General features: G+C 44.9%; 1 protein-coding gene across 2 annotated transcripts in view; it reads right to left on the bottom strand.

Moving 5' to 3' along the window:
* The window catches only part of LOC129818732 (tetratricopeptide repeat protein 28-like), a 114,754-nt gene extending 99,912 nt beyond the window's left edge, over positions 1-14,842 (bottom strand). Inside the window, exons 1-2 of one of the 2 annotated variants that reach the window (XM_055874905.1) lie at positions 14,479-14,842; positions 12,786-13,154 (exon numbers count right to left, since the gene is read on the bottom strand). In XM_055874905.1, the coding sequence (XP_055730880.1) occupies positions 12,786-13,154; positions 14,479-14,508 (399 nt within the window). In that variant the 5' untranslated portion in view covers positions 14,509-14,842. The remainder of the gene's footprint in view (positions 1-12,785; positions 13,155-14,478) is intronic. The other variant, XM_055874907.1, reaches the window with a different exon arrangement.
* Positions 14,843-16,576: the final 1,734 nt, after the last annotated feature.

A 16,576-nucleotide genomic window follows, 5' to 3' on the forward strand; every position in this document is an offset into this window, starting at 1 on the left:
GTATTTCACACCCCACTTTCCACTCCTCCACCAATCAAACACACACCATCTTGGCAAGACTTCAGAGAGTGTGTACCAGTGATGTTGAACTATTAATGGTGTCATGGTTGCTGTAGTGATGTACACACTCGCAGGGTGTGTGTGTATGTACACGGTCCAAACAGAGGATGAAAGACTGATGACTCAGAAGAACACAGAGCAGAAGATCAAGACTGGGGATTGTGACGATGTGTGTGTGATGTAATGGTGGTGTAAGTGGTAACAGAAAAAGGTGACTGGCTGGCTGGCTGGCTGGCTGGCTGGTTGTCTCCCTCTCTCTCGATAGATGCATTAAATAAAACAGTGTTTGTTGGAAAATAAATCCCTAAAGCAACCTTATCACATTACAAAGGAGAAGGGGAGAGGAGAGGATAAGACAGGATGAAAGGGGAGAGGAGAGGATAAGACAGGATGAGAGGAAAGAGGACAAGACAGGATGAGAGGAAAGAGGACAAGACAGGATGAGAGGGGAGGATAAGACAGGATGAAAGAGGAGGATAAGACAGGATGAGAGGGAAGAGGATAAAACAGGATGAGAGGGAAGAGGATAAGACAGGATGAGAGGGAAGAGGATAAAACAGGATGAGAGGGAAGAGGATAAGACAGGATGAGAGGGGAGGATAAGACAGGATGAGAGGGGAGGATAAAACAGGATGAGAGGGAAGAGGAGAGAGGACAATATAGAACCAGTACATGTATAGTACTTTATTCTACAAGTACTGTAGCTTGTGAAAGTATTCAACCCCCTTGCCATTTTTCCTATTTTGTTGGCTTACAACCTGGAATTAAAATGGATTTTGGGGGGGTTTGTATCATTTGATTTACACAACATGCCCACCACTTTGAAGACGCAAAATATTTTTTATTGTGAAACAAACAAGAAATAACACAAATAAACAGAAAACTTGAGCGTGCATAACTATTCACCCCCCAAAGTCAATACTTTGTAGAGACACCTTTTGCAGCAATTACAGCTGCAAGTCTCTTGGGGTATGTCTCTATAAGCTTGGCACATCTAGCCACTGGGATTTTTGCTCAGTCTTCATGGCAAAACTGATCCAGCTCCTTCAAGTTGGATGGGTTCCACTGGTGTACAGCAATATTGAAGTCATACCACAAATTCTCAATTGGATTGAGGTCTGGGCTTTGACTAGGCCATTCCAAGACATTTAAATGTTTCCTCTTAAACCACTTGAGTGTTGCTTTAGCAGTATGCTTAGGGTCATTGTCCTGCTGGAAGGTGAACCTCCATCCCAGTCTCAAATTTCTGGAAGATTGAAACAGGTTTCCCTCAAGAATTTCCCTGTATTTAGCGCCATCCATCATTCCTTCAATTCTGACCAGTTTCCCAGTCCCTGCCGATGGAAAACATCCTCACAGCATGATGCTGCGACCACCATGCTTCACTGTGGGGATGGGGTTCTCGGGGTGATGAGAGGTGTTGGGTTTGCGCCAGACATAGCGTTTTCCTTGATGGCCAAAAAACTCAATTTTAGTCTCATCTGACCAGAGTACCTTCTTCCATATATTTAGGGAGTCTCCCACATGCCTTTTGGCAAACACCAAGCGAGTTTGCTTATTTTTTTCTTTAAGCAATGGCTTTTGTTCTGTCCACTCTTCCGTAAAGCCCAGCTCTATGGAGTGTATGGCTTAAAGTGGTCCTATGGACAGATACTCCAATCTCCGCTATGGAGATTTGCAGCTCCTTCAGGGTTATCTTTGGTCTCTTTGTTGCCTCTCTGATCAATGCCATCCTTGCCTGGTCTGTGGGTTTTGGTGGGCGGCCCTCTCTTGGCAGGTTTATTGTGGTGCCATATTCTTTCCATTTTTTAATAATGGATTTAATGGTGCTCCGTGGGAAGTTCAAAGTTTTGGATATTTTTTTATAACCCAAACCTGATCTGTACTTCTCCACAACTTTGTCCCTGACCTGTTTGGAGAGCTCCTTGGTCTTCATGGTGCCGCTTGCTTGGTGGTGCCCCTTGCTTAGTAATGTTGCAGACTCTGGGCCTTTCAGAACAGGTGTATATATACTGAGATCATGTGACACTTAGATTGTACACAGGTGGACTTTATTTAACTAATTATGTGACTTCTGAAGGTAATTGGTTGCACCAGATCTTATTTAGGGGCTTCATAGCAAAGTGGGTGAATACATTTGCACACATCACTTTTCCATTTTATTTTTTAAATACTTTTTTGAAACAAGTATTTTTTTTTCATTTCACTTCACCAATTTGTACTATTTTGTGTATGTGAAATCCAAATAAAATCAATTTCATTAAAGGTTGTAATGCAACAAAATAGGAAAAACGCCAAGGGGGATGAATACTTTTGCAAGGCACTGTACACACCCACACATAAACACACACACACAGATCCCTGGTGTGTCTCAAGGCTGCTTGTTAGCATGTAACATGTAAAGCAGCAGTGCTCCAATAAGAGGTCTGGGACTGAAACACGTCACATGACTTGACAATGTCAATAAGGTGTTCATTCGGAACACGGGATATTGCGTCAGTTGTGTGAAAGGTGAAGACCTGTAGGGAGGGAGCTTTCAGCTGCATTGACACAAATATGAAACATAAAAACTGTTTTAAGTGAGAAGTAGGCAGATCTGAAGCCGAAAAAGGAAATTCACATGAGCACCACAATGCCCACTTCAGCCATGCTCTTCTGAAGGTGGTGGTTGAAGTGAGTAGTAGAGCACTCCAGAAATGAAATCTATCTGCATGCTTCAAGACCAGGTTAGCCCACTGAGCTAAAGCCTTGGCATTAACTCTGGCAGAAAACACGAATCTTGAGGTAAAGATACTCATCACATGATCACAGCACCGTTCAACACTGCTACTACAAGACAAACAATCCCCACATATTCTACACCTGTATTCCGTCGGGTCTGCTGAGCTAGTTCATAATGACAGGTGTGGTGGTGTATTCCGTTGGGCTGACAGAACTGGAGCCCCTGTATGTATTGGTGTGTGTGTGTGTGTGTGTGTGTGTGTGTGTGTGTGTGTGTGTGTGTGTGTGTGTGTGTGTGTGTGTGTGTGTGTGTGTGTGTGTGTGTGTGTGTGTGTGTGTGTGTGTGTGTGATGGGGGGGATAGAGGAATTTGTGGAGCGAGCCGGGAGGTGAAGACCAACACACAGTGAAACACACACACACACACACACACACACACACACACACACACACACACACACACACACATACACACACACACACACACATAATAGTATGAGCGTGAGTGTGCTAGTAGCCAGATCCTAGCAGACAGACAGAGAGAGAGAGAGACAGACAGACAAACTCGTAATAATCCAATAGCTAGTTCATAATGACAGGTGTAGTGGTGTATTCCATTGAGCTGACAGAACTGGAGCCCCTGTGCATTGGGGAGGGGGTACACTAGTTAGACAACAGCTGGTAGGGAGAGAGAGACAGAGAAAAACCTGCCCTCTCTCTGCTGCCAATCTCTCTCTCACTCACACACACACACACACACACACACACACACACACACACACACACACACACACACACACACAGAGCTACGGACGACTGGGGGTTGATCTTAAATCTCTGTCCAACAAACTCTCACAGTCTCACTTCAGAATCAAACGTTTGTCCATAAACGTCACATTTCGAAAGTTGCGTTTAGGCATTAATTCAGAATGGTTAAGGTAAGGGTTAAGTTTTGGGATAGGGTAAAATAAAACAGTGCCTATGAGTGGGATTGACAAGCGACCAGCAAACCACAGGCCTACATCCATATTGCTCTAGCAAACCACAGGCCTACATCCATAGAGCTCTAGCAAACCACAGGCCTACATCCATATTGCTCTAGCAAACCACAGGCCTACATCCATAGAGCTCTAGCAAACCACAGACCTACATCCATAGAGCTCTAGCAAACCACAGGCCTACATCCATATTGCTCTAGCAAACCACAGGCCTACATCCATATTGCTCTAGCAAACCACAGGCCTACATCCATAGAGCTCTAGCAAACCACAGGCCTACATCCATATTGCTCTAGCAAACCACAGGCCTACATCCATAGAGCTCTAGCAAACCACAGGCCTACATCCATATTGCTCTAGCAAACCACAGGCCTACATCCATAGAGCTCTAGCAAACCACAGGCCTACATCCATATTGCTCTAGCAAACCACAGGCCTACATCCATATTGCTCTAGCAAACCACAGGCCTACATCCATAGAGCTCTAGCAAACCACAGGCCTACATCCATAGAGCTCTAGCAAACCACAGGCCTATATCCATAGAGCTCTAGCAAACCACAGGCCTACATCCATAGAGCTCTAGCAAACCACAGGCCTACATCCATAGAGCTCTAGCAAACCACAGGCCTACATCCATAGAGCTCTAGCAAACCACAGGCCTACATCCATATTGCTCTAGCAAACCACAGGCCTACATCCATAGAGCTCTAGCAAACCACAGGCCTACATCCATATTGCTCTAGCAAACCACAGGCCTACATCCATATTGCTCTAGCAAACCACAGGCCTACATCCATAGAGCTCTAGCAAACCACAGGCCTACATCCATATTGCTCTAGCAAACCACAGGCCTACTTGATGGTTATAGCGCTCACCGTTGTGGCCGGTTTTTAGGTAATCTCCCGACGTCATGGGTACCTGGACGGACGTTGAATTTCGCCTTGGATCTTTAGCGACCTGGCTGCCCAGCCTAATCAATAATGCAGTGTGTGTGTGTGATATTTGTTTATGCTTGTGGCTGGTGCCAACCTCATAGTTCTTTCATGAATACGGTTAACTGCATGGAGCTTTTCCAAGAAAAAAGACACACACACCACAAGGCGCATGCGTTGCGCGCACACACACGCATTAGAATGAAAATGTGATGTTAGAATGAAACACATGCACACATCTCGAGCCACCAAATCCGTCTCTGCCAAGGTGTCTTTAGCAGCTCTGAGGTGTGTTGTCTGCTGTGAACACTACAACAGCTTGACTGGGAGTGCCTGATTCTAGGTACTAGTGCTTTTGAGTGAGTGTGTGTGTGTGTGTGTGTGTGTGTGTGTGTGTGTGTGTGTGTGTGTGTGTGTGTGTGTGTGTGTGTGTGTGTGTGTGTGTGTGTGTGTGTGTGTGTGTGTGTGTGTGTGTGTGTGTGTGTGTGTGTGCGACGTGTCTTCAATTAACTTGAACAGATCTGCAGCATTTCAACTAGGTGGGGGAACATGTATGGGGGAAAAAACGTGTCACCACCACACTGTAACTGAACAGGAGAAAAGATGATATTATGATATGATTGATATTAGACACCCTGCGGGCCGAGAGGAGAGGACAGGGTAGTACAAAAGTCCACAGACTGAACAGACACACAGAGTACAGAGACAAGCTGTGTTAGTTAATGTCATACTATTATGTGTGTGTGTGTGTGTGTGTGTGTGTGTGTGTGTGTGTGTGTGTGTGTGTGTGTGTGTGTGTGTGTGTGTGTGTGTGTGTGTGTGTGTTTAACAGCTAGTAAACAGATCTCAGCAGACAGACAGATAGACAGACAAACTCGTAATAACCCAAAGCAAACAAAACACATTCGACGGTACCTCTTCCCCAAACACTCCAAATACTCCCAAACAGTAAACACAATTACAGGGGCTCATCTGTTTGGCAGAAACCCCAGTCTAGCCTGGATTCTAGCCTGGCAACTCTCAGTGCCATCTCCATATGTGCCACCAACTGGCTGTATGGTGGGTGAGAGCGAGAAAGAAAGAGGGGAGGACAGAAAGAGGGGGGGAGAGAGAAAGAGAGCGGAATTAGACAGAAATTAAAGCATTATTGGATTGAACGTTCTGCATTTTCCCCGATCAGATATGGTCAATGCCGCACTTTATCTCAAATTCAGATACTACTTTTCGATCAATTAATTATTAAGAGATTCAAGAGAAACTTGAAAGACTTAAGATAAACCTTTTTTTTTTTTTCCCCCAGACGATGTTGGAGAAGACTGATGTATCTGATGTGATCCGTTAAACCAATTAAATATTTCCCTAACTGGTAGCTGTTAAACAGGAAGACAAAAAGTAGTGCAGACACATTCCACCAATATGCATGACTACTACTACAGTCTTGGATTTTCTCTGACACTTTCTGTTGCTACTGTGATATTAGAGAAAGGGAGTGTGTGTGTGTGTGTGTCAAATCAAATTGTATATGTCACATACACATATTTAGCAGATGTTATAGCGGGTAAAGCAAAATGCTTGCATGTGTGTGTGTGTGTGTGTGTGTATGTACATGTAAGCATGTGTTGTGTTAGCTAGCCAAACATGACCTTCAGATGTTCCCCAAGGAAACATAAAGATGGGCGACTTATACCCCCCATACGACTGTCAGACAGTAATATACTGGAGGTGTGTGTGTGTGTGGGTACAAGCATGTGCAGTAGCAAGATATTAACTATTTCATATAACCATGGCAAAAAGCATGGACACATTAAATGATCCCTTTCCTAGAGTAGTGGTTACTCCAAATTCCAAATAGAAGTACTATTTTCTAATACATGATTTATTTTGTGTTCTTTGGCCAGATATGATCCTTATGTTACTAGCGAAGGTGTCTCTCTCGACACCCCCCCCCCCCCCTCTTTCTTTCTCCCTCACACCATTTATCTCTCTCTCTCTATCCTCTCTTAATCACCCATGCCTATCTCCAAGCCAAAACATCAGGACCTCAACCCACAACCTGCCCCCCCCCCCCCCCCCACAACTCTCTCCCACTTCCGCTCTCTCCCTGCTCTCTCTCTCTTCCTGCTGTCTATTTCAGACTTTAGTGTGGCTAAACTGCACATTCTAAATATCGCCAAGTACAAACGTTGAAAATGTCTCCACAGCCGTGTGTGTGGTGTTGTGTAGAGACCTGCATATTTCCAATAATTATTAGCTACCAACAGCTGATTCCTCTGATCTGACACGAATGGGCTGAAGAGTGTGTGCGTGTCGGTGTGTGTTAGCCCCTGAGGGGACAGTGGTGATCTATATCACCAGTGTAGGCGATAGAATGGTGTCCTTGACTTTAGATTGATCCTAGGACTGTCCTCGACTAAAAAAATATATTAGTCGACAAAGAGTCGTCCGTTCTTTTTAAACTTGTATTTTTCCATTTATAGACACATCCTACGTTTGTGTTTTACCCAAATCAACTATATGCACTGAGCATGTCTGATGCTTTAAGGGAACTGTTTGATGAAATAATTAAGACAAACAAACGACTAGAGGGAGTCCAACCGCAATTGATTTGATTGTGCCGGGCCGGGGCTCAGACTTGCTTTGTTAAAAAAAACAGAGTGACTGTGTGACTAGCACAACCGTTCTCTCTCTCTCTCTCCTCCCTGCTGCAGCGACCACCACGGAACATCAACAGCCCTCTGTCCGTGTCGCTGAAGCTGCAACATAATTACAGCCATTTCTGACTGAAAACTTATGTTACCGAAATCCCTCATTTGTTTAGGAAAAACATTCCCTGTTCCCTCAACCCTTGCCCTCTTTACGTGACACGTGTACGCATCAAATGCACGCGAGCAATAGGGCCTGGTGTATATCATAATCACATCAATAAATTGGTCATAGCAAACCCAGAACACCGTAACACATGACAGTAAAATGGATAACCTCAAAACGAGGGAATGTTTACTAATTGCTCAGGAGTTAAAGGGGAAGTCAGACGTGGGGAATGTTTACTAATTGATCAGGAGTTAAAGGGGAAGTCAGCGTGGGGAATAAATTTGACTCGTTGTGGAAAATAACGGAGATCAAGAAAAATAAGGTAAGGAGCAAGCCCTGCGTGCCTATTGTGTGTGCCAAACAGGTGCTGTTAGATTTCAATATCATTTTTCTGACCGTTTGGAACAATGTAAACAACACTAAATAAATGATACGCTTGCCAGAGATTCTGTTGTAAAGTTTTTTTGCTAAGCCTTCATTACAGCAAAAACGTGAATATGCAATTTTAGAAATGGAACGGTTTGTTATTTATTCAGTGGCTGCGTTGTTATTTTATTTTAAAACTAAAATGCTTGATTGCATTTCAAATCATGACTGCCTGCTATGCTGCGTGATGACATGAACAAATGAATGATCGATTGATGCAGTAGCCTATATAACTATTGAAATATACTGTAGGCTTAAGTAAGTTACAGTATTAAGACTAAACAGGAGGTGCTCTTAGGCCTACAGCTCAATGGTGGTTATATAAGGCTGCTATACTAAGCCTACTAATGATAATGACATTTCTTATTATTATAACAATGATCATATTAACAATATGAAGGAGATCAAGGAAAAATGAGGTTATTATTATTATTAGAAATAAAAAAATTCTGACAATTTGGAAAAGTGTAAACAACCCTAAATAAATCATAAATAATATCAGAGGCTGGTATAACAAAAGAAGTGTAAAGTCTTTAAAAACAGCAGAATTTGTGAAATTGTGAGGCTTGGCTATTGATTATAGACCTAATGAAGTTGATATTCACTGCTCAAAAAAATAAAGGGAACACTTAAACAACACAATGTAACTCCAAGTCAATCACACTTCTGTGAAATCAAACTGTCCACTTAGGAAGCAACACTGATTGACAATAAATGTCACATGCTGTTGTGCAAATGGAATAGACAAAAGGTGGAAATTATAGGCAATTAGCAAGACACCCCCAAATTCCAAATAGAAGTGCCCCCCGGTGTTCTCTGGCAAATGCCAAACGTCCTGCACGGTGTTGGGCTGTAAGCACAACCCCCACCTGTGGACGTCGGGCCCTCATACCACCCTCATGGAGTCTGTTTCTGACCGTTTGAGCAGACACATGCACATTTGTGGCCTGCTGGAGGTCATTTTGCAGGGCTCTGGCAGTGCACCTCCTTGCACAAAGGCGGAGGTAGCGGTCCTGCTGCTGGGTTGTTGCCCTCCTACGGCCTCCTCCACGTCTCCTGATGTACTGGCCTGTCTCCTGGTAGCGCCTCCATGCTCTGGACACTACGCTGACAGACACAGCAAACCTTTTTGCCACAGCTCGCATTGATGCGCCATCCTGGATGAACTGCACTACCTGAGCCACTTGTGTGGGTTGTAGACTCCGTCTCATGCTACCACTAGAGTGAGAGCACCGCCAGCATTCAAAAGTGACCAAAACATCAGCCAGGAAGCATAGGAACTGAGAAGTGGTCTGTGGTCCCCACCTGCAGAATCACTCCTTTTTTGGGGGTGTCTTGCTAATTGCCTATAATTTCCACCTTTTGTCTATTCCATTTGCACAACAGCATGTGACATTTATTGTCAATCAGTGTTGCTTCCTAAGTGGACAGTTTGATTTTACAGAAGTGTGATTGACTTGGAGTTACATTGTGTTGTTTAAGTGTTCCCTTTATTTTTTTGAGCAGTGTATATATACCCTAAAGCTAGACCACGACCCTATATATACAAAAGTATGTGGACACCCCTTCAAATTTGTGTATTGTGAAGTAGAAACATCTAGGAGCAACAACGGCTCAGCCGCAAAGTGGTAGGCCACACAAGCTCACAGAATGGGTTCTGGTCCCCACAAGGATAGTAAAACCAAAAACACACAGGAGCACACACACACACACACAGCACAGGGCCCCTCATACTCCTTCCCTTTAATTACCCATCATATGTGATTGTTCATTAATCCTCGCCTGGAAATAGACTCACACACCCAGTTATTAGTGGCTACATACTGATCTCTCTCTCTCTCCCTCTCTTCCCCTTTCTTCCCCTCTCTTCCCCACTCTCTATTATGGCAGCACCAGCACAAATCTCCTCTAGAAGAACACATATTCTTATTCCAGAAGCTTCCCGGAAAAGGCACCGGGGAATTCCCAAATCCACCACAGAGAACAGAATTCCAAAACAGAGAATATGGGACACTGGCTGCATTCCTCTGGGCTGCTGAAATGGGAACGCTGGGAAAAGCTGCTGTGGAGAGCCTGGTGTACAACTGGGCTTATGGTCAGGATTAAAACTAAAGCCCAAACCCTTTCCAGCTGACAATACATTCAGAAGTGTAACCCTCTCACACTCTGTATGAAGGCCACTGACACACTAACTTTATAATTATCCAACACAACATAACCACTGTGTAATAACAACTTGTATTCCACCTCCCGTCCTCTTCCGCTTTTACTCTCTCTTTCACATCTATTCACCCATTTATCCACCTCTCTCTTCACGTCTCATTTTTCCCATACCTCCCTCCTAATGACCAATCCATCCCTCTCTCCAAATGTCTCCTTCCTCCACACTGCCACTCTACAAAGGAACCCAACTGTGTGAGTGGGAGAGAAAGGTGGGCAGAGAGGAGGGATTGGGGTGCTTCGCTGAGAAAGCAGAGTTGGTAGGCTCTGGCTGTGTGTGAGCAGATGTGTGTGTGTGTGTGTGTGTGTGTGTGTGTGTGTGTGTGTGTGTGTGTGTGTGTGTGTGTGTGTGTGTGTGTGTGTGTGTGTGTGTGTGTGTGTGTGTGTGTGTGTGTGTATGAACATCTCCCAATTGATAACAACCAATTAAGCCCACTATAGTGCTAGCCCGCACTGAGGCTCATTAGAGGGGTGCGTGTGTGTGAGTGTGTGCGTGCATTAGTGCTCATATGACAGCAGGAAATAGATGCTGATGATGTGCGCTTTTCATCACGTTATCACACTCTCACGGATGAGAGGCTGCAAACTGTCATCATCTGGTGTTAGTCTTTTAATAGGAGAGGAGAAGGAGAGGATGCTATTTTTCATTAAGCGCTCTGCTGCATGTGGAACTAAATGTTTAGGAGTGTATTCATTTTTTTTAACCCCAGCACGCACACAACTAACAACCAATCATATGCATTTAGGCCTACACCAATTCAATGCCCATAACTGTTTTATTTAAAGCCTGTATTGTGTACCCTTGACCTGAAACAGGGGATTGGGCTTTAGATGGTGTATTTTGTGGGTTTTATATACAGGATTATATTTGATGTGTGATTGTGTGTCATGCGAAAAAGGGATTTCTGTTCGCGACGTAATACTGCCCTCTGGTGTTTATGATGCAACATCACTGCCCAACCTAAATAGTTGTGGTGTTCTGATGTTTGTGGGTCTGAAAGCTGCTTCAAAAAGGTGAAAGCTACACGGGAACATGTCCAACCAAACACACTCCCAGAGTTTTTCGTCTCACGAGGCAGACCTTTCAGGGTACATATGGGCCTTCATATGTAAATCTGTAGTGACAGACTGACCACTTCAAAGCCTTTCATAGGGACCATGACTGACTTAAAGAGCTGAACATGGTATAGTTTGGAGAGCTTAACAACTCAGAGAGAGAGAGAGAGAGAGAGATTTCCAGAACAACAGAGCCAGGGTCTAAGAGAAAGGACCAGTATAGACAGAAAAGTCAGTCAACAATCCATCAGAAAGAGCTTTTTTTTCAAACTGCATGGTCTTTCTAAGCTTCATCCATCTGTCCATTGAAATTAAGAGCCATATAAGGTTTGAGTTGTGCTACTTAGTTTCTCACCACTGTGAACCCTGGGTGCTCAATGCACCTGTACGTGAAAAAGCCTCTTTCAATATGCCAATCTGCCTAGCAACAACTATACAGAAACACAGTGAAGGCTGAAAGAGGAGAGGGCAACTCCCAAACAGCAAAGAGCTCCAGACAGAAAACAGGAAGGTTGTATGGGAGAAAAACACTCCAAGGCTTTTCACTCCTGCGACACGGCTCCATCTAAATGACAAAGACACAAAGACCAGTTAAAGCGGAGCACGAAACACACCGACAAAAGGAGAGAAAGAAGAGAAAAAACAAGAAAAACAACGTCTGTGCGCCTTACACACACACACACACGACACACACACACACACACACACGACACACATACACACACACACGACACACACAAACACACACACCTCTATTCACTGTGCTTTTGTGCCCCTGCTTCTGTTTTCCCTGTTGCCTCTCAGCTCCCATGCCCAACTCTGCCGTGTGTGCGTGCGTGTGTGCGTGCGTGTGTGTGTGTGTGTGTGTGTGTGTGTGTGTGTGTGTGTGTGTGTGTGTGTGTGTGTGTGTGTGTGTGTGTGTGTGTGTGTGTGTGTGTGTGTGTGTGTGTGTGTGTGTGTGTGTGTGTGTGTGTGTGTGTGTGTGTGTGTGTGTGTGTGTGTGTGTGTGTGTGTGTGTGTGTAGCCTGCTGTGCCAACACAGAAGTCGACAGGGGTGCAGCGGATTGGCGACTGGAGGGAGGCTGACAGAAAGAGGGAAGAAAATAAAAGAGAGCAGAAGGAAAGGAAAAGAGAGGGAGGCCAGGCTGAGGTAAGCAACGTTCTCAGAGTGGTAGTTCATTACACCTGACCTTCACACTGACCCACAGAGAATACAGCAGCAGGACTACTGCTACGACACACACACCCAGAAGCAGCTTCCGTCTATTCTCTTCAGTATAGAGAGGGGAAGTGGAGTGGAGCTGGCCCAGACCCAGAGAGAGAGAGAAATAACAGAGCCAGCCTGGAAAAGCTTTTCTAGGTTCTGACTCCTTACAGAGACCCCTGACTCTCTCACACACTCTCTCTCTCTCTCTCTCTCTCTCTCTCTCTCTCTCTCTCTCTCTCTCTCTCTCTCTCTCTCTCTCTCTCTCTCTCTCTCTCTCTCTCTCTCTCTCTCTCTCTCTCTCTCTCTCTCAGCGTCTGTATGTTCTAGTATAGACTTGAATAAAGCCAGTCCTACCTTGGGCCATTTAGGGTTAAGCAGGCGGGCTTTGAGGGCATCGTCCAGGGCGGTCTGGTACTGTCCCAGGTGGAGAAGGGCCGCAGAACGGTTACTGTACAGGATGCAGTTCTGAGGGTCAGCAGACAGGGCCTCCCCATACAGCTGCACTGCCAGGCTGTACTGCCCCCGTTGGCATGCCTGGTTACTGCGACGTACTGCCTCCAGAAACTCTGCCTTAGAAAGGATAGGAGGCCCGGGAGGGATGCAAGGATGAGGGTCTGTCTGGCAGAGAGGGGGAGGGATGGGGTGAGCAGAGGTACAGGATGAAGAGGAGGAAGAGGGAGGGTTGGTGGCTCGGGTAGAAGAGCGAGGGCCGAAGAGAGAGAACTGAGATGGAGAGGAGGGAGGAGGAAGAGGAGAAACGTGGGGAAGAGGGGTCAGTTATCTTTTCATTCAATCAGATACACTTTTATCAACGTTAAAGTCATTTTACAGAGAACCATTTTGATAAACATCTGAGATTCTAATCTGTTCCACCAAAACATTAAAGCAATGATTATATCAACATTTGATATTGTGTGTGTATGTGTGTGTGTGTGTGTGTGTGTGTGTGTGTGTGTGTGTGTGTGTGTGTGTGTGTGTGTGTGTGTTTAAGGTTAAGGTTAGGGTAAGGATTTTGAATGGTACTGAATTGTGTGTCCCCACAAGGTTAGCTGTACAAGACTGTGTGCGTGTACGTCGAGGTTAGCCCTCTGTCGCCCCAACTTAGAAAAGCTGCTTCCCTCCCTGATCTGCTGTTGCCAGATTTGTCCTTTCAGAATGACTTACACCAAGGCTGTCATTATCGCTCTCTCACACACACACACACACACACACACACACACACACACACACACACACACACACACACACACACACACACACACACACACACACACACACACACACACACACACACACACACACACACACAGTCCCAGTGGCTTTCTCTGTCCAAACAGCTGATTGGAGCACTAACTCACACAGTAGGAAGTTTCCACTGAGAATACACAGAGAGAGAGAGAGAGAAAGAGACAGAGAGAGAGTGAGCGAGTGAGAGAGTGAGCGAGAGAGAGAGAAGCTTTTCAACCTGTGTATACAGCCAATAGGCTTGTATGCATTAGTCAAAACGGTTTTGTTGGAACAGTAGTACAAGAACACCCTCTTCACAAGCACACACACTCACATGCATACACACATACGCACACACACACACACACTTCCCTGTCCCTTCCTCCCCCTCCCAGCTCAGCCCAGGTCAGCAGGGAGAAACACATTCCTGAGAGAATGAAACCAGGGACCTCCTCTGACAAAGAGAGCGAGAGAGAGAGACACACTAAAGATTCAACCACCACGTGCTCTTTGTCACCCAAGTAACATACCACCTGTAAAAAAGAATGTTCCATTTGTATCTTGTCTTATTATTAAAGTAATACTGTAACATGGCCTCTTTTATCTTCCACTAAATTGCTACTGAAATGCAATGTGCTACATACTAGCGCGGTATGGGCTGAATAGCTGCGCCACTTGGACACAACATCAAACGCATCATCAAAGCGCTTTGGCTGATGTTGATAGGTTAGCCAGCCTATATTGCAGCTAGATATATAGCCCATAGGCTCTGCTTTGTAAAATAAACGGTATTTTTTTTGTGTCATTGGGTTATATTTACCCTTTCTTTCTTCGGTCGATGTTTCTCCATCCTGTCCTAGTTTTATACCCAGCGGCAGCAACTTAAAACTTTCATCCCATGCAGTCCGCTTCCCAAACAGGACAGAGAAACTGTGCGATCTCACACAACAATGTAGTAGGAAGGAACTCCAACCATTCTGTTTTCATGGACCTCAAAAAAGTGAACAATCATGCGATATTCCCACTCTACCGGCCGCGAACTAACAATAGTTATTTCCCAGAAAGTGCGCCATGTTGTCAAATCCGTTTTTCCCCGAGTAACGGAATTTGTGGCCGGTGGAGGCGTGTCTCGGTAAGCTCGAGCTCCACGGATGCAGCTCCAGTCGGTCTCCAGGTCTCAGTTACCCGTGGTGACATCAGAGAGGGGTTGAGTTACCTAGCAGCTATTCATTCCACTGTGGAGCTGTAGCTATTGTTTCTACAGCATTTTGGTAATAGATGATTACTTTCTGAAACCCTCTTAGTAAATGAACATGCATAAGGTGCGGTTTACTTAAAAGTAGATTGCACAATGGCCTTGAATCAAAGGGTGATAAACAAATGAAGAAGAAATCTAGAAAAGACAATACAGCCAACATGCATTTCAGTAACTTATTCTGGTTATGGCTTATTTTGTAGTACATTTAGAAATTGTTTGGTAAAATGTCAATAACATAATGAATAAAAACATGACATCCAAACACTGTTTGTCTTTGACAACGATGTGTTTTCTTATACAAGTATGTATCTTATACAATGTACAACTTACAGTGGTTAAGTTACAGGCATGAATGCTGAGCACAGACAGTGGTTAAAAAGAAACCGTTTTGTACACTAAAGCCTTGATATTTACCCACCGGACTTGAAACATGGTCTTCCCTTCACAACCGCCCCTGATACTACTGTCACTATTTACTGTACAACTACTATGTTAGTATTCATATCCCTGGGTGAGGAAATATATGTATTTTTACATCTCTTTTTGACCTGCACTGTTGAAGCTCGGGGGCGTAAGAATTTCACTGTACCCTGTGCATATGACTAATAAACTAAACTAATCAAATCAAATAAATGGTGTGACTAAATAGATCAGGCAACACTACATCACATTGGCGCATCGCATCGCCTACTAAAGCACATTGTTTGTGCTTCCTTGTCTAGTGCACGTTGGGTTTTGTCATCCTGAAGCAGAGCTTGTGTAGTCCTTTGCGTCGAGCCCGTCAGTTGGGCCTCCTGACATTTTGTCCAGGGTCCTAAAGATTGACGCCACTCCTCAATGTCTCCACCAGTCTTCTTCTGCTGCTCAAGCAGAGTGAGAGAGGGTTTTACCAGAGCAGCTGAGCAGCTGTAGGCAAGGAGACTGTTACAAACTCACGTGTGTGCGTGCGTGTGTGTGTGTGAGAGAGAGAGAGAGAGAGAGACAGCATCTGTGCAGTGTCTGTGCAGTGCACCTTGTCCCCTGTGTGCAGTCCTGTGGCTGTACTGTGAAACACGACAGAGAGACGTACATAAGGCAAGACAGAGTGAACCCCAGACAACTCCTTCTGTTGAACCAGACCCTCAGACAGTCTAGAGAGGACAGGAGAACATATTGTTCCATGGACCCTCAGACATTCTAGAGAGGACAGGAGAACCTATTGTTCCATAGACCCTCAGATAGTCTAGAGAGGACAGGAGAACATATTGTTCCATGGACCCTCAGACATTCTAGAGAGGACAGGAGAACCTATTGTTCCATAGACCCTCAGACAGTCTAGAGAGGACAGGACAGGAGAACATATTGTTCCATAGACCCTCAGACAGTCTAGAGAGGACAGGAGAGGAGAACATATTATTCCATGGACCCTCAGACAGTCTAGAGAGGACAGGACAACATATTGTTCCATAGACTCTCAGACAGTCTACAGAGGACAGAAGAACATATTGTTCCATAGACCCTCAGACAGTCTAGAGAGGACAGGAGAACATATTGTTCCATAGACCCTCAGACAGTCTAGAGAGGACAGGAGAGCATATTGTTCCATAGACCCTCAGATAGTCTAGAGAGGACAGGAGAACATATTGTTCCATAGACCCTCAGATAGTCTAGAGAGGACAGG

Source organism: Salvelinus fontinalis, chromosome 21 (assembly GCF_029448725.1).
Source record: "Salvelinus fontinalis isolate EN_2023a chromosome 21, ASM2944872v1, whole genome shotgun sequence".
Lineage (NCBI taxonomy): Eukaryota > Metazoa > Chordata > Actinopteri > Salmoniformes > Salmonidae > Salvelinus > Salvelinus fontinalis.